The following is an 18462-nucleotide window of genomic DNA, read 5'->3' on the forward strand; positions in this document are numbered from 1 at the left end:
TCTTAAATAGAAACAACATATTACTTTATGGCCTCGACAGAGAGCGTCCTAAAGAGAGACTTAAATTATGACCTCAACGGCCATACGTCTTACAAAGAGACATACGACATTGTCCCCTCAACAGGAGTGCATCGCAAATACTGACAAATCACAGTGATTGAGCATTGATAAAAGAGACATGGGACCTCATGATACAAGACAGTCAAATATCTTAAGAAGAAACATATCCCTTTGCACCTGAGTAACTAATATCTTTGAGAGATGTACATTTATGATTTTGACTGTTCAGTACCTTAAAATTAAACAAATTGCTTTAGAACCTAATTCCAATTCTCCTGTAGTGCATACAGACCAGGGCACAATACACCAGAGGCCTCCGGAGCGGGGTGCAAGACTGTCGCTGATGCCTACCAAATGGGGCACCATGCTCCATTTATGGCCCACAGCACAAGGCACAATACTTGAGAGGTGGAGTCCAGAAAAGTGAAAGATACTCCAGTTGTGACCTACAAAAGAGGGAACAATTCCCTAGTTGTGGTCTACAGAAGGGGACATGATATTCTAGCGGTGGCCTGTGGAATGGTGCACAATACCCTAGTTGTGGTCTACAGAAGGGGACATGATATTCTAGCGGTGGCCTGTGGAATGGTGCACAATGCTCTTGCTGTGGTCTACAGAAGGGGACATGATATTCTAGCTGTGTCCTGTGGAATGGTGCACAATACCCTAGTTGTGGTCTACAGAAGGGGACATGATATTCTAGCGGTGGCCTGTGGAATGGTGCACAATGCTCTTGCTGTGGTCTACAGAAGGGGACATGATATTCTAGCTGTGGCCTGTGGAATGGTGCACAATACCCTAGTTGTGGTCTACAGAAGGGGACATGATATTCTAGCGGTGGCCTGTGGAATGGTGCACAATGCTCTTGCTGTGGTCTACAGAAGGGGACATGATATTCTAGCTGTGGCCTGTGGAATGGTGCACAATACCCTAGTTGTGGTCTACAGAAGGGGACATGATATTCTAGCGGTGGCCTGTGGAATGGTGCACAATGCTCTTGCTGTGGTCTACAGAAGGGGACATGATATTCTAGCTGTGGCCTGTGGAATGGTGCACAATACCCTAGTTGTGGTCTACAGAAGGGGACATGATATTCTAGCGGTGGCCTGTGGAATGGTGCACAATGCTCTTGCTGTGGTCTACAGAAGGGGACATGATATTCTAGCTGTGGCCTGTGGAATGGTGCACAATACCCTAGTTGTGGTCTACAGAAGGGGACATAATATTCTAGCGGTGGCCTGTGGAATGGTGCACAATGCTCTTGCTGTGGTCTACAGAAGGGGACATGATATTCTAGCGGTGGCCTGTGGAATGGTGCACAATGCTCTTGTTGTGGTCTACAGAAGGGGACATGATATTCTAGCTGTGGCCTGTGGAATGGTGCACAATGCTCTTGTTGTGGTCTACAGAAGGGGACATGATATTCTAGCTGTGGCCTGTGGAATGGTGCACAATACCCTAGTTGTGGTCTACAGAAGGGGACATGATATTCTAGCGGTGGCCTGTGGAATGGTGCACAATGCTCTTGCTGTGGTCTACAGAAGGGGACATGATATTCTAGCTGTGGCCTGTGGAATGGTGCACAATGCTCTTGCTGTGGTCTACAGAAGGGGACATGATATTCTAGCGGTGGCCTGTGGAATGGTGCACAATACCCTAGTTGTGGTCTACAGAAGGGGACATGATATTCTAGCGGTGGCCTGTGGAATGGTGCACAATGCTCTTGCTGTGGTCTACAGAAGGGGACATGATATTCTAGCGGTGGCCTGTGGAATGGTGCACAATGCTCTTGCTGTGGTCTACAGAAGGGGACATGATATTCTAGCTGTGGCCTGTGGAATGGTGCACAATGCTCTTGCTGCGGTCTACAGAAGGGGACATGATATTCTAGCGGTGGCCTGTGGAATGGTGCACAATACCCTAGTTGTGGTCTACAGAAGGGGACATGATATTCTAGCTGTGGCCTGTGGAATGGTGCACAATGCTCTTGCTGTGGTCTACAGAAGAGGACATGATATTCTAGCTGTGGCCTGTGGAATGGTGCACAATGCTCTTGCTGTGGTCTACAGAAGGGGACATGATATTCTAGCTGTGGCCTGTGGAATGGTGCACAATACCCTAGTTGTGGTCTACAGAAGGGGACATGATATTCTAGCGGTGGCCTGTGGAATGGTGCACAATGCTCTTGCTGTGGTCTACAGAAGGGGACATGATATTCTAGCGGTGGCCTGTGGAATGGTGCACAATACCCTAGTTGTGGTCTACAGAAGGGGACATGATATTCTAGCGGTGGCCTGTGGAATGGTGCACAATGCTCTTGCTGTGGTCTACAGAAGGGGACATGATATTCTAGCGGTGGCCTGTGGAATGGTGCACAATGCTCTTGCTGTGGTCTACAGAAGGGGACATGATATTCTAGCTGTGGCCTGTGGAATGGTGCACAATGCTCTTGCTGTGGTCTACAGAAGGGGACATGATATTCTAGCTGTGGCCTGTGGAATGGTGCACAATGCTCTTGCTGTGGTCTACAGAAGGGGACATGATATTCTAGCTGTGGCCTGTGGAATGGTGCACAATGCTCTTGCTGTGGTCTACAGAAGGGGACATGATATTCTAGCTGTGGCCTGTGGAATGGTGCACAATGCTCTTGCTGTGGCCTACAGAATGGACACACATCTGGAGATGGGGCTCCCAGAAGATCACAGCACAACAGATCTGCATGTGAGGCTGCAGCAAATGAAACTCCACTGCGATCTCATGTTGACAAACTTTGCAAGTCATTGCAAAAGGAAGGTGTGAATTTGAGAAGGAAACATTCAGTGAGAATGAAAGATGAGCCGGCACCGGCTGGATCCACCGTGAATCATGAGGGTTGGACCAGGGTGCAAGAAATGAATTATCGGTCCATAATTGCTGCCTGCGTACACAGTCACAATCCAGCACGCGAGGCGCGAGCGTCGCAGAAAATTGGATTTTAATTGCCTCCGTCTGCCTCATTTGCATTGAGTCTCAGTATAAGGGTGTCATGCCAGGAGCTCATGACGAGCTCAGCTTGTCTTGAGCCGTGGAACGCTCGCATGCGGGGATAATTCCCCTGCTGTGCTGAGCGTTCCACGGGAACGGGTGTGGTTATTATGAGCTGAGCTCGTCATGAGCACAGGAGCGCCGTGCCTCATGACGAGCTCAGCTCGTTATGAGCATGCGGGCGCTGTGTGCGCCCCTCTCCCCCCCAGCACAGCAGAAAAATAACCCCCGCAGCAAAGGGGCTAACGACCTGTTAAGTACTCAGGTGTGGCTGCAATTAGATCGTCGCCAGCCCACTAAGCTGTGTCAGCCCAGGCTGACGCACACGACGGGGGAGGCTGAAGCCCCGTGAGCCCAATGGGTGTTGCGCGCCTGGTCAGTGAACGTGAGCATTTTCTAAAACACTATTGAATGTCCTGTCTGTATGCACCAGTGCTTCTATATCACTGCGGGTGTGTTTTGCACAAGTGCTGTTGTCTGCAGGGTGCAGCACCAGATATATAGCTGCAAGCCTTGAATTACCGCATGTTGCAAGTGCTAGGCCACTTTCTCTCTACTGCTGATCTGCTTTCTCCGCAGTTTCAGCACAACTGTATTTTGTTTTTAGAAGCAAGGAGGGCCCAGACAGAGCCAAACCACAAATTCTGGCTTGGCCTTAAAAGCCTGTGCATAAGTGGAGCCTTGACAACATTCCCACTGAAATAAAGGTGTCTTTTTTCATCCCATGGAAGCATTTCACATTGGTGCATAAGCTTAAGTCACAGCATTGAAAGGAGTTTTTGCTCTCACGGTTTCAACACTGCCATTAGTGAACCAAGAAGCAAGGTGATTTTGATTTGATTTTCTTTTCATGAATGAAACAGCAATATAGTATATTAAATCTAACACATTATTTTATTGTACAGCACACATCTGGAACTTGTGCATTTGAATGTACTATCTATCATATGTGTTAACGAAGAAAATGGAGGCTTAGTGAGATAATATATGTGTCTGGGATCACACAGTTTGGTCAGTGGGGAAGCCGGGATTGTTCCCAGAATGTCTGCTTTCACTTTGTGCAATTCAGCCTCTAGGAGGCTGTATCTTTCTTCCTCTCCTGTATTACAATAAAGTTAACTATTTTGTCTTTATTGTTTGCACATGAGATTAGAGTTTGGTTGACCGGCAGAAGCAACATCAACGTTAAGTTCATTTTTGGCTTGAGGGTGCAAGAGGACCTGGAACTGAGCCCGAGCCGGGCATCCTACCACAATTTTTCAGCAGCTTGCCCACCTCCAGAAAGAGAGAATCACACTTTAGAACATGTAAGGAGCTTTGAGGCAAAGCTATGCCATCTAGGGGGGCTGGTGATGTCTGCTAGGTGGCAATGAGCCAAGAGGGTTAACCATAGATATGTATTTCCCAAAATGTTTTAAGGAAAATATATTGTGCACGTCATATATGATTTAGGTGTTGCACCATGAGAAGCCCACTTTAATATTAAATGTATCTTTTTGTACTTATAAGGGGAAAGGAATATTCAAGAGATACCGGAAATGCTTTAGTATCATTATACACATCTGCACACCAATTAAATATCAGTTAAATTAAATGTGTGCCCCTGGCCAGGTCCCATAGCACTGCCCGTAGCCCCGCCCCTGTAGCCCCGCCCCCAAGCCCCTAGTCCATATCTTAATTTGGTGAGTACCTGCACTTATTTTTTTCCATTTAAAGCACTGTTACAGGGTCACCAATGCCTTTGCACATATAGGCAGGGGCCTTGCCTTGCATCGCTCGCTTTGCAGGAATTGCTGTGTAATATTGTCTGTGCTTGTCTGCTAGTTCTTAGCGCTGCATTCATTTTACATTGCTCCCAGCCATTTTGTTGTTGTAATATTGCCTGTGCTTGTCTGCTAGATCGTAGCGCTGCATTCATCTTACTTTGCTCCCAGCCATTTTGTTGTTGTTGTGCCTCGTAGCCCTTCCCTCCGCCCCGCTCCCGCCTCCCAGCTGCTCCTCCCTCCCACAGATAGTTGTGGTTCGTGCCGTCCTCGCTTGCGCTGTGACCCTCCTGACTCGCTCAGAGGCGGTCGCTCCCCACGCTCCCTGGCTCCTGGCTCCTGATATCGTAGCGCTATCACGCTCCCTGCTAATAGCTGCTGCCAGCTGATTAACGCATCGCTCGCTTTGCAGGAATTGCCATGTAATATTGTCTGTGCTTGTCTGCTAGTTCTTAGCGCTGCATTCATTTTACATTGCTCCCAGCCATTTTGTTGTTGTAATATTGCCTGTGCTTGTCTGCTAGATCGTAGCGCTGCATTCATCTTACTTTGCTCCAAGCCATTTTGTTGTTGTTGTGCCTCGTAGCCCGTCCCTCCGCCCGCTCCCGCCTCCCAGCTGCTCCTCCCTCCCACAGATAGTTGTGGTTCGTGCCGTCCTCGCTTGCGCTGTGACCCTCCTGACTCGCTCAGAGGCGGTCGCTCCCCACGCTCCCTGGCTCCTGGCTCCTGGTATCGTAGCGCTATGAACTCCCTGCTAATTGCTGCTGCCAGCTGATTAACGCATCGCTCGCTTTGCAGGAATTGCCGTGTAATATTGTCTGTGCTTGTTTGCTAGTTCTTAGCGCTGCATTCATTTTACATTGCTCCCAGCCATTTTGTTGTTGTGATATTGCCTGTGCTTGTCTGCTAGATCGTAGCGCTGCATTCATCTTACTTTGCTCCCAGCCATTTTGTTGTTGTTGTGCCTCGTAGCCCGTCCCTCCACCCCGCTCCCCTCTCCCAGCTGCTCCTCCCTCACCCCACCCCCCTCCACCATCCACTTATGACATATGCTTTTGCGCGCAGCGTTCACGCGCAGCGATCGCGCCCCATGCGCGCCAAAGGTGCGCCAAAGGTAAGCCCGTCTACGCCCGTCCGCGCCTGGACCACGCCCAGCGCCAGACCCCCTGGTCCTCGCAAATCCCTCTCCACCCGCATAACGTATGATACCGCATCCCTCTCAGCACTCAAACCCGGCCGTCTCCAAGACTGCTACCAAGCCGCCCCAGGACACACCCATGGTCCCTTCGCCTGCCACTCCTGCAAGCTCGACTGCATCAGGACCCACACCAATTCCATAGACTCCAAACAGAGCTCCGACACGAACCACCTGAAGTGCATCCTACTCAACACCCGCTTGGTCCACAGACACGCCATTGAACTTTGGAACCTACTCAACACCACATCGCCGGATGTCGCCTTCCTTACAGAAACCTGGATGAACGCCTCATCAGCTCCCGACATCGCCATAGCCATCCCGGACGGCTACAAGATCATCCGAAAGGACCGCACCATCCAAACAGGAGGAGGCATCGCCATCCTACATATGAACTTCATCCGCATCACGACCAGCTCAGACGATAACCTCACAGCCGCCGAACACCTTCACTTCCAGATCCACACCGACCCCAAGACCACACTCAGAGGCACCCTCATCTACAGACCACCAGGACCCCGCACACAATTCTGCGAAGACATCACTGACTTCATCAGCCCACACGCCCTCCCCTCCGAGGACTACATTCTACTGGGAGACCTCAACTTCCACCTGGAAAAGAAAAACGACAGCAACACCACCACCCTTCTGGACAACCTGGCCAATCTCGGACTCGAACAACTTGGTGATTCCCCCACCCACTATACCGGGCACACGCTCGACCCAATCTTCACCTCTAGCAAGCACATCTCCTTCAACCACACCACAGCTCTCCACTGGACGGACCACAGCTGCGTTCACTTCAACTACAAAAAGACCACGAGCCACAACCTCCCACAACCAATCCCCCGAAGAAACTGGAACAAAATCACCACCGACCAGCTCTTCACTTCGCTTCACCAAAACCCTCCAGCCAAATCATCGGACCCAAACCAAGCAGCCACCAACCTCACACAATGGATCACCCACAGCGCCGACGAACTAGCACCCTTGAAAAACCATCAAATCAAGCAAAGTAGCAAAAAAGCCCCCTGGTTCAACGATGACCTTAAGAAATCCAAGAAGTTCTGTCGTACCCTCGAGAAAGCCTGGAGAAAAAACCCAACCACTGACAACCTGGCCACCTTCAAGAACGCCACCCGCAAACACCACCAACTGATCCGATCCACCAAGAAATCAGCATTCAAGGATAGACTTGACAACAACGCCCACAACAGCAAGGAACTATTCAACATCGTTAAAGAATTTACCAACCCCACCGCCGGCACCAACGACATCACCCCATCCCAAGACCTCTGCGACTCCCTAGCCTCTTTCTTCCCTAACAAAATCGCCGACATACATAACAGCTTTGAAAACCAGTCCGGAGACCAGTCCGCTCCACCCACCCCCGAACCAATACCCCCCTCTAACAACCTTTGCGCCTGGAACCCAATCACCACTGAAGACACCATCCACCTGATGAACTCCATCCACTCAGGATCGCCAACCGACCCATGTTCCCACCACATTTTCAACAAAGCAGACTCCATCATCGCACCCCATCCCTGAGACGTCATCAACTGCTCCCTCAACTCCGCTACCTTCCCGGAAAGCTGGAAACATGCCGAACTCAGCGCCCTTCTGAAGAAACCCACAGCAGACCCCACTGAACTTAAGAACTACCGCCCAATCTCGCTCCTCCCATTCCCTGCCAAAGTTATTGAGAAAGCCGTCAACAGTCAGCTCACCACCTTCCTCGAATCCAACAAATCCCTCGACCCCTCACAGTCCGGCTTCCGAGCCAAACACAGCACCGAAACCGCCCTCATCGCAGCAACAGACGACATCCGAACACTACTGGACAACGGAGAAACAGTTGCCCTCATCCTACTTGACCTCTCCGCAGCCTTCGACACAGTCTGTCATATCACCCTCATACAACGCCTCAGCAACGTCGGAGTACAAGGAAAAGCATTGGACTGGATCGTCTCGTTCCTCGCCGGAAGAACCCAGAGAGTCCGCCTCCCCCCTTTTAGATCGGAGCCCACTGAAGTCATCTGCGGCGTACCACAAGGATCTTCACTCAGTCCAACCCTCTTCAACATATACATGAGGCCCCTCGCATCCATCGCGCGCCAACACAACCTCAACATCATCTCCTACGCAGACGACACCCAGCTGATCCTCTCCCTCACCAAAGACCCAAACACCGCCAAAACCAACTTACACGAAGGAATGAAAGATGTAGCCGAGTGGATGAAGAACAGCCGGCTAAAACAGAACTCGGACAAAACGGAAGTCCTAATCTTAGGCTCATCCCCCTCTGCTTGGGAAGACTCTTGGTGGCCACCGACCCTGGGAACTGCACCCTTACCAATGGACCACGCACGTAACCTGGGCTTCATCCTGGACTCCTCCCTCTCGATGACCAGACAAGTCAACGCCGTCTCATCATCATGCTTCAACATCCTACGCATGCTCAAAAAAATATTCCGCTGGATCCCCACCGAAACAAGAAAAACGGTCACCCACGCACTGGTCACAAGCCGACTGGATTACGGAAACACCCTTTACGCCGGAACCACAGCCAAACTACAGAAAAAACTCCAACGCATCCAAAACGCCTCAGCCAGACTCATACTAGACATCCCCCGCCAAGCTCACATTTCCGGTCACCTGAAAGACCTCCACTGGCTCCCCGTCAACAAGAGGATAACGTTCCGACTCCTCACCCACGCACACAAAGCCCTCTACGACCTAGGACCCGAATGCCTCAACACGCGCCTGTCCTTTTACACCCCCACCCGCCAACTACGTTCGTCCAATCAGGCCCTCGCCGCAATTCCGCGCATCCACAGACCCACCATGGGGGGGAAGATCCTTCTCCTACTTAGCAGCCAAAACCTGGAATTCTCTCCCCACCCACCTCCACCTTACACAGAACCACCTCTCCTTCAGAAAGCAACTTAAAACGTGGATATTCGATAAGTAAAGTACTCCCACAAGCGCCTTGAGACCCTCTGGGTGAGTAGTGCGCTATACAAATTTTGAACTTGAACTTGAACTTGTGGGGACACACTGACATGTAGGTACCCACACTCTCCACAACTCCTCGCACGCGCGCGATAGAAAAGGATGAGTTGGTTAATGACGCGGTGTTGGGAGCTCAGTGACTCTCTTACCCTGACGTACCTGATGACCGGAAGGTCCACGACTCCTCGTCGTCGAAGTGGGTGTCCCCCGCCGAGTTGTGCTCCCCGGGGAAGAAGGCGTGCGCCACGGTGCCCCCGGGCCCGTCGAAGGGGTACCCGTCGTTGTGTTCGGCCCGCGAGAAGTCGATCTGGATGTCGGCGTTGTTTCCGGCCACCTCGTGGAAGTTGAGCGGCGTGATGTCACTCCAGACCTTCAGCGCGTAGTACATCAGGGCGCGGACGGTGTCGTGGCCCAGGCGTGACTCCCGCGGGAATGTACGCACTCTGCGGGAGCAAGAGCAAGCATTTTTGATCAATATATCATTAATCAATGAAACTGGGTCCATACTCGCACCATTATTAGGCACTTTTCACAAGCATTCTTACAGTCGCACGGATATACATACACATATACCTGCCAAGCCTAATTCGAATAACACACCTGGAATATTGGTAATATCAGGTCAAGAGCCTTTTAATATCTATTGATCAGTGTTTTATCGCAAGATATAGATTTCAGTATCGATGGGCAGAGGCGGCACATACCATTTGGCACGGCGAGAGAGAGAGAGAGAGGGAGAGAGAGAGAGAGAGAGCATAAACCCAGTAGAAGAACGAGACTTGTCTTCTAACCTTCAGGGGCGTGGCTACCATTGGTGCGGCAGGTGCAGTTGCACCGTGGCCCAGAGCCCTGAGAGCTGCACGGAACCCTGACAGCCTGAGGTTTTCTCCCGCCTTCTCTCTATGGGTCTGCAACAGAAGGCCCCAGTCTGGACAACTCGTGCCAACACACACTCTGTCGGAATGACGTCACCTACACGGAGGGAACCCCTTCGGCTTTCAAAGGTGAGCCCGGCACTTGACTGACTCTTCCCGAAATATTAATTTAGCGTTTGACTAGCTCAGCGCCTCAACCTTTTCTATTTTGAAGAATATAAAGACAATGCATTTTATCTCAATATTGTGTTTTTCTTCATATTCCCCTACAACGAAATGGCCTTTTTAGGGTTCGTCGTTTTGGGGTTCGTCGTTTAGTATGCTTCTTTATTATGATATCTTTATTTTCTCACAATCTCGAATCTCACATGAGCCTGACACTGTCAGAACCGTACAAATATTCGTTTAGTAGAAGGAATACGTTGTCTGAATTTAGCAGAGAAAAATGTAACTTTGTTGTACCTGTTATGTTTCGAGATTTTAAATTATGAGTTGCCTAACTAACACTGTACACCCGCCCCCCCCCCCCCCGCCCCTTCCCACACGCATCTCTAACGCCCCCCCTACTCGGTCCTTCTTTCAGCTGGACTACACCATGACATGGGACACATGTACACATTTTGCCTTATAATCCTCAAGCATTCATTTTACAAATTCATGTATGTTCACTAAAATGCCAGGGGCACCGGAAGTGACATCACGCCCTCTTAGACTCCAGTGACATCACTAGAACGAACATAATTTGGTCTTTGGCCCTGGTACTCGGGGAGGGATACCACGTGACCTTGATTCTGATATGACGACAATTGACACACCTGAAGCCTGGTATAAACCTCAAAGATAAAATGTATGGCCTAGTATATGTATACCTCAAAGATGAAATGTATGGCCTAGTGTATGTATACCTCAAAGATGAAATGTATGGCCTAGTATATGTATACCTCAAAGATGAAATGTATGGCCTAGTTTATACTTTTTGTAGTGTATCAAGGGCCCCCTGGTAAGGATAAAGATCCTGGGTCAGGGAAAAGGTACAGTGTGAAGATATCATCCCAGGCTATCTCAAACAAAGAACCATACTAGCTATGTATTCAAAATCAAGAATGATAAGCATAAACTATAACACAACAATGAAAATTGATATCAAAAAGGATATTTTTAATTTAAAAAGAGAAAGTAATTTCACATTTATATCTTATATACATAATAAATTCGAAGGTGCCTCACTCTTCGCTACAATTACACGGAGATTTCGAAGTTTTTAATAAATAAAGTTTATACAAGAGTATTGGGCTGCAAAAAAATTTGTCCTGAGGAAGACACCACGTCGTGTCGAAACGCGCTGGCAGACTACAGCCGCAGTATCAATACATAAAACAACAATATTGTCTATTGAATGCTTTTTTAATCAAATATGTTTTATGCTTAAGAAATATACGTTTTATACCAATTTATTATGTATATAAGATATAAATGTGAAATTACTTTCTCTTTTTAAATTAAAAATATCCTTTTTGATATCAATTTTCATTGTTGTGTTATAGTTTATGCTTATCATTCTTGATTTTGAATACATAGCTAGTATGGTTCTTTGTTTGAGATAGCCTGGGATGATATCTTCACACTGGCCTAGTTTATACCTCATAGATAAAATATATTGATAAAATACAAAGAGACACACAAAAAACGGATTAAAAGCAGAATAGTGGCTATGTCCACCTGTATTAATCCATGTGGACCCTTCAAAGAGTATGAACTATGTTTCTGATTCAATTTCACCAAATTATTCTTAATTGGTTTTGTTTTGTGATCGCGTTTAAGACACCATCAGTTGTGTGAATCACAGAGCTGAAAGTTTAACTCAAATACATAATTTCCCAAGAATTCACAATAATGAATCAGGGAAACAAGTTGAACATATATCTGTTTTTGACACTGCATTTCTCTTTCTGATGCATTCTAAAGAGTGTGTATTGCCCTGCTGCGGGCGTTCCTTTCAATGCCCCAGTGAGAGCTGCAGGGCGTTCACAGTGGCCCCACAGCACCCTTCAGGCTGTTTCTTGTCACTGCTTTTGCCATCTCTGAGGACAGGGGTCGCAGCATCACTACCGAGGGTCACGCCGACCCCTTGTGACGCGTTTATGACGTCACTGTGCAGATTGTACAAGAACAAGAACATCAAAGGTAAAAACAGAGTTCCATTACACAGCACAAGGGGCGGTAACACAACCAATTTTGTGGGCACCCAGCCATGAGCCCACAGGGGGTTGTTTCTTCTCATCTTCCCAGCACTTGTGTGCTTGTGTGAGGGTCACTAGCATGTATCTATTTAAGAGGGTCATTTCCCTGTGCTGGGGGTCTCTTACCACCCCCTTGTATCTGTAGCAGAGGGTCATAGCCCTGTGCTGGGGCTCTTACCACCCCATGTATCTATTTCAGAGGGTCATTTCCCTGTGCTGGGGGCTCTTACCACCCCCTTGTATTTATGGCAGAGGGGCATAGCCTGTGCTGGGGGCTCTTACCACCAGCTTGTATCTGTAGCAGATGGTCATTGCCCTGTGTTGGGGGCTCTTACCACCCCTTGCATCTATGGCAGAGGGTCATAGCCCTGTGCTGGGGGCTATTACCACCCCCTTGCATCTATGGCAGAGGGTTATAGCCCTGTGTTGGGGGCTCTTACTTCCCACTTGTATTTATGGCAGAGGGGCATAACCTGTGCTGGGGGCTCTTACCACCCACTTGTATCTATTTCAGAGGGTCATAGCCTGTGCTGGGGGCTCTTACCACCCCTTTGTATCTATGGCAGAGGGTCATAGCCCTGTGCTGGGGGCACTTACCACTCTTGTATCTGTAGCAGAGGATTAGAGCCCTTTGCAGGGGGCTCTTACAACCCCCTTTTATCAGTAGCAGAGGGTTATAGCCCTGTGCAGGGGGCTCTTACAACCCCTTGTATCAGTAGCAGAGGGTTATAGTCCTGTGCAGGGGGCTCTTACAACCCCTTGTATCAGTAGCAGAGGGCCATAGCCCTTTGTTGGGGGGCTCTTACCACCCCTTGTATCTGTAGCAGAGGGTTATAGTCCTGTGCAGGGGGCTCTTACCACCCCTTTGTATCTATGGCACATGGTCATAGTCCTGTGCAGGGGGGCTCTTACCACACTTGTATCTGTAGCAGAGGGTTAGAACCCGTTTGCAGGGGGCTCTTACAACCCCCTTGTATCTGTAGCAGAGGGTTATGGCCCTGTGCAGGGGGCTCTTACAACCCCTTGTATCTGTATCAGAGGGTTATAGCCCTGTGTAGGGGGCTCTTACAACCCCCTTGTATCTGTATCAGAGGGTTATAGCCCTGTGTAGGGGGCTCTTACAACCCCCTTGTATCTGTAGCAGAGGGTTATAGCCCTGTGTAGGGGGCTCTTACAACCCCTTGTATCTGTAGAAGAGGGTCATAGCCCTGGGGTGGGAGCTCTTACCACCCCTTGTATCTGTAGCAGAGGGTCATAGCCCTGTGCTTCCCCCCCACAAGTCACCAACTTGTGCGGTCTGTGTCGCTCTCTCCCTTGCGTGCTTACCCCCTACAAGCCACCAACCCCTGCCGTCTGTGTCGCTCTCTCCCTTGTGTGCTTCCACCTACTAGGCACCAAACCTTGCAGTCTGTGTCGCTCCCTCTCATGTGTGCTTCCCCCCTTTCAAACCACCAACCCCTGCGGTCTGTGTTGCTCTCTCCCTTGTATGCTCCCCTCTTACAAGCCACCAACCCCTGCGGTCTGTGTTGCTCTCTCCCTTGTGTGATCCCCCTAATAAGCCACCAACCCCTGTGCCCTCGTTTTGCTTTCAAACGCACTGCTAACTTGAAGGATGCGTTGATCCACACACGGCCTAGGAAACAGAATCTGAACAACTAGAACACCCTTTGGGGCTTACCCCCGGTAGTGGGTCACTTTCCATGTGGTGGCTGCGTAGTGTGCCCACAAACAGTACAGTGTAAGGAAATCAGACTGACCGATACTTTTGTTTGGCACCTTCAGAGACACACAAACTGTAATAGCACCAAGTGTATCTACATGCTCACGTGTCCCTGTGGGAAAAACTACATAGGGATGACGATGAGACAAGTCAAACTCAGAATTATGGAGCACAAGAGCAATATCAGATGCTCCAAAACACACACGAGACTTTACGAACACTACTCACAACATGGACACTCAGCCGACAGTATCACATGGCTGGTATTAGAGTCCCATCCGGCCATTACCAAACACCGGTATGCAACGGTTACCACGCATTTTTTACAACGCGGTACCGTTAGCACGCTACTTTTACCACGCAGGTCGTTACAACGAAATGCGCTGGGGGGCGCTCCAGGATCGTAAATACTTTAATTTACTATCCAACTCCTTTCCCTAGAGTCCACGGGGACTGGAGTTGGAATGGTAAATTAAATAATTTACTATCCAGCGCCCCTCCACGCAAGTCGTTGTAACGACTTGCGTGGTAAAAGTAGCGTGGTAACGGTACGCGTTGTAAAAGTACGCGTGGTACCGTCATACATCCCCAAACACCATTACCAAACAGGCATTATTCAGGATCGAACAGAGATGGGTCCACCGACTTAAACTGGACTCCATGGGGTTAAATGATTCGGTCCCCTGGGCTTCTTTGGCACGGTAGGCTTCATGTACATGGCTGATGGGCATTGACCATCTGTTAGGGAACATCCCCCCACTCCTCTCTGTATTCCGTAGCATGAATCCCCATCTCCAATGCTGACTGCACAATTCATCATGTAGGCTTACTGAATAGGAATAGACCATTTGCATGCACTATCCCCCTTGTGGGAGTCATGATTACGGATAGACTAGCTGTCCCACTGGTATTTAACTTAGCATTGCCTGCCATTCGGCACTTGTCATTGGGACCCATACAACGTCAAGTTTTTTAATAAAACTGACCTAACAGTCACCATCACTCTAATTTTGAGAATGCCATCACTACAAATCTCCGCTCTGGACACCTAGTTTATGTCCATCATCCATCTGCGCTATCTGTGACAGTTTTTTGCTCCTAAGATGGCCGCCGCATTGACCCGGCAGTTTCTCTGGCTCAACATCGCTGTAGTATTCACAATGAGTGCCTGTATCGGCGCATGAGCATTTCCAAGGAGAGTTGCGATGCCCCCGACAACACTGTTTTGGTGGACTAGCGATGGCTCATAAACCTGGGCTCTCCACCGGGCTCACCACCAGCTGCTCTGCACCCTAACCAGGCGCTGTTCGTGTGGGGAGGTTACTCGGCTTGGACCGCGCGCCGCCTGAGGTAAGCTAATGGGGTATCTACACTTTGAGTGATGCCAAAAAACCATGTCGTTGGCACTTGATAGTCTGTGGTCAGTTTCGCCCCGGGTTACCCTCTGTCAGCAGTAACGTGGAAGACAATTGCTTCCGGGATAACACGGCCTATCTGAGGCTCGTTCGTTCTCCACCATCAAATGTCGCTGATTTACTTGCTTGGCACAGCCTCACCCCCTTCCCTCCGCTGGTTCTCTAGCGGGGGCGGGACACGGGCAGTGTGCAGCCTTGTGGGTCGGCGTTTCCCTGTGGGAACGAATGGCCTCGCTTGCCGTGTGTTTTCTAATAGGCAAATTTGCTCTTCCCACTTTTTAGACTTTGGGCTTGTGGAGAGCTAGCTACTTACTTGAGCTGTCACTGATAAGCCAGATGGGCTCCTCCTCTACGGTTTGACAACACATGCCAAGAGTTGTCTCCGGTTTTGTAAACTTGGCCCTTGCTGTGCATTTATCTCTCTCCCACAGGTACCATACCCTTTCTGCCAGTCCCACAGGAGCATTCTGCAAGGCACCTTAGGGAAGTACCCAGAGTAAGCACTGAACCCATTTTTGTTTCTCAGCTCCTTCATTCGCAACGTTTTTAATTTCATTCGCACTCGCAGTTGAGATTGCCTTCGCATAACTATGGGTAGTTTGATTCAAGAAAACCCTCTGCTTTTGGTTATGCTTTTAGACTTTTCTGTGTGTGTATATAACATAGAGCATTAGCTAACTAGTTTCCAACCGAGTATTGCACTTACCACTATCCTCTGTTGCCTGTTTTTTGTTTCCTCTAGGTCGCTTATATATAGCAGGACCAATTGGCCTGCTCATTCACAGACCTATTCAATAAGGTTGTCATTTAATATTATTTTTCACTGTGTAGTACTATACACCTTGGTCCTGAAGAATTGCTATCAGGCAAGAAACATGTTGACCTGACCTGAGGGTAGTAGATATCCTGCTCTGAAATCTCTTGGCACATATCTCCCCTCCCACCCCCTTTTAACCAAGGCAGTCAACCACGCTAATAAATTATATTGTGAACTGACCCACCCTTTTTTATCCACACTCACTTCACAACTACACTTTCCCTGCCCTCCCACACGCATGCACCATATGGCCGGAACAAAAGATCTCCGATAAAGAGCCCCGGTTTCTGGAGCCCGTCAGACATTGCAGCGCCAGTCCGGCGAGGAGCAGAACCCATATGATGAAGCATGACACCTAGTTCACTGGGTGTGTGAGTGTTTTAGTTCCAACAAGGGAATTCCCCTTTTCCCTTTTTGCTCTTTACTACACTCACACGGCCTTTGTCTTTTCTTTCCTGGGGAACTTTGTACCCTCTTTTGTGCTACTATCTATGGCAGAGGGTCATAGCCCGGTGGTGGGGGCTCTTACCACCCCTTGTATCTGTAGCAGAGGGTCATGGCCCAGTGCTCCCCCCCACAAGTCACCAACTTGTGCGGTCTGTGTCGCTCTCTCCCTTTCGTGCTTCCCCCTACAATCCACCAACCCCTGTAGTCTGTGTTGCTCTCTTCCTTGTTTGCTTACCCCCTACAAGCCACCAACCCCTGCCGTCTGTGACGCTCTCTCCCTTGTGTGCTTCCACCTACTAGGCACCAAACCTTGCAGTCTGTGCCGCTCTCTCTCATGTGTGCTTTCCCCCTTTCAAACCACCAACCCCTGCGGTCTGTATTGCTCTCTCCCTTGCGTGCTCCCCTCCTACAAGCCACCAACCTCTGCAGGCCATGTTGCTCTCTCTCTTGTGTGTTTCCCTCCTACAGGCCACCAGCCCCTGCCGTCTGTGTTGATCTCCCCATTGTGTGCTTCCACCTACTAGGCACCTACTAGGCACCTTGCAGTCTGTGCCGCTCTCTCTCATGTGTGCTTTCCCCCTTTCAAACCACCAACCCCTGCGGTCTGTATTGCTCTCTCCCTTGCATGCTCCCCTCCTACAAGCCACCAACCTCTGCAGGCCATGTTGCTCTCTCTCTTGTGTGTTTCCCTCCTACAAGCCACCAGCCCCTGCCGTCTGTGTTGCTCTCCCCCTTGTGTGCTTCCACCTACTAGGCACCTACTAGGCACCTTGCAGTCTGTGCCGCTCTCTCTCATGTGTGCTTTCCCCCTTTCAAACCACCAACCCCTGCGGTCTGTATTGCTCTCTCCCTTGCGTGCTCCCCTCCTACAAGCCACCAACCTCTGCAGGCCATGTTGCTCTCTCTCTTGTGTGTTTCCCTCCTACAAGCCACCAGCCCCTGCCGTCTGTGTTGCTCTCCCCCTTGTGTGCTTCCACCTACTAGGCACCTACTAGGCACCTTGCAGTCTGTGCCGCTCTCTCTCATGTGTGCTTTCCCCCTTTCAAACCACCAACCCCTGCGGTCTGTATTGCTCTCTCCCTTGCGTGCTCCCCTCCTACAAGCCACCAACCTCTGCAGGCCATGTTGCTCTCTCTCGTGTGTTTCCCTCCTACAAGCCACCAGCCCCTGCCGTCTGTGTTGCTCTCCCCCTTGTGTGATCCCCCTAATAAGGCACCAACCCCTGTGGTTTGTGTTGCTCTCTCCCATGTGTACTTCCCCCTACAAGGCATCAAACCATGCAGTCTGTGTTGTTCTTTCCCTTGTGTGCTTCCCCCCTACAAGGCACCATCCCCTGAGGTCTGTGTTGCTCTCTTCCTTGTGTGCTCCCCCCCTTGAAGTCACCAACCCCTGCTGCCTGTGTCACTCTTTTCATTGTGTGCTTCCCCCTTTCAAGCCACCAACCCCTGGGGTCTGTGTTGCTCTCTCCTGTGTGTGCTTCCCCCTACAAGACACCAACCTGTCTGCGGTCTGTGTCGCTCTCTCCCTTGTGTGCTCCCCTTCTACAAGCCACCAACCTCCACGGTCTGTGTCACTCTCTCCCTTGTGTGCTTCCCTCCTACAAGCCACGAGCCCCTGCGGTCTGTGTTGCTCTCTACTGTGTGTGCTTCCTCCTTGAAACCACCACCCCTGCGGTCTGTGTTGCTCTCTCCCTTGTTTGCTTTCCCCTACAATCCACCAACCCCTGCGGTCTGTGTTGCTCTCTTCCTTGTTTGCTTCCCCCCCTACAATCTACCACCCCCTGCAGTCTGTGTTGTTTGGTCCCTTGTGTGCTCCCCCACTTCAAACCACCAACTCTTGTGGTTTGTGTTGCTCTCTCCCTTGTGTGCTCCCCCTACAAGCCACCAACCCT

At 49.9% G+C, this 18462-nt stretch overlaps 1 protein-coding gene across 1 annotated transcript in view; it reads right to left on the minus strand.

Annotated features, from left to right (window-relative positions):
- The window catches only part of MMP17 (matrix metallopeptidase 17), a 201134-nt gene that overhangs the window by 46513 nt on the left and 136159 nt on the right, over positions 1–18462 (minus strand). Inside the window, exon 4 of the mRNA XM_086944694.1 lies at positions 9217–9500. Coding sequence (XP_086800820.1) covers positions 9217–9500 — 284 coding nt within the window. The remainder of the gene's footprint in view (positions 1–9216; positions 9501–18462) is intronic.

This window comes from Lissotriton vulgaris, chromosome 11 (genome assembly GCF_964263255.1).
Source record: "Lissotriton vulgaris chromosome 11, aLisVul1.2, whole genome shotgun sequence".
NCBI lineage: Eukaryota > Metazoa > Chordata > Amphibia > Caudata > Salamandridae > Lissotriton > Lissotriton vulgaris.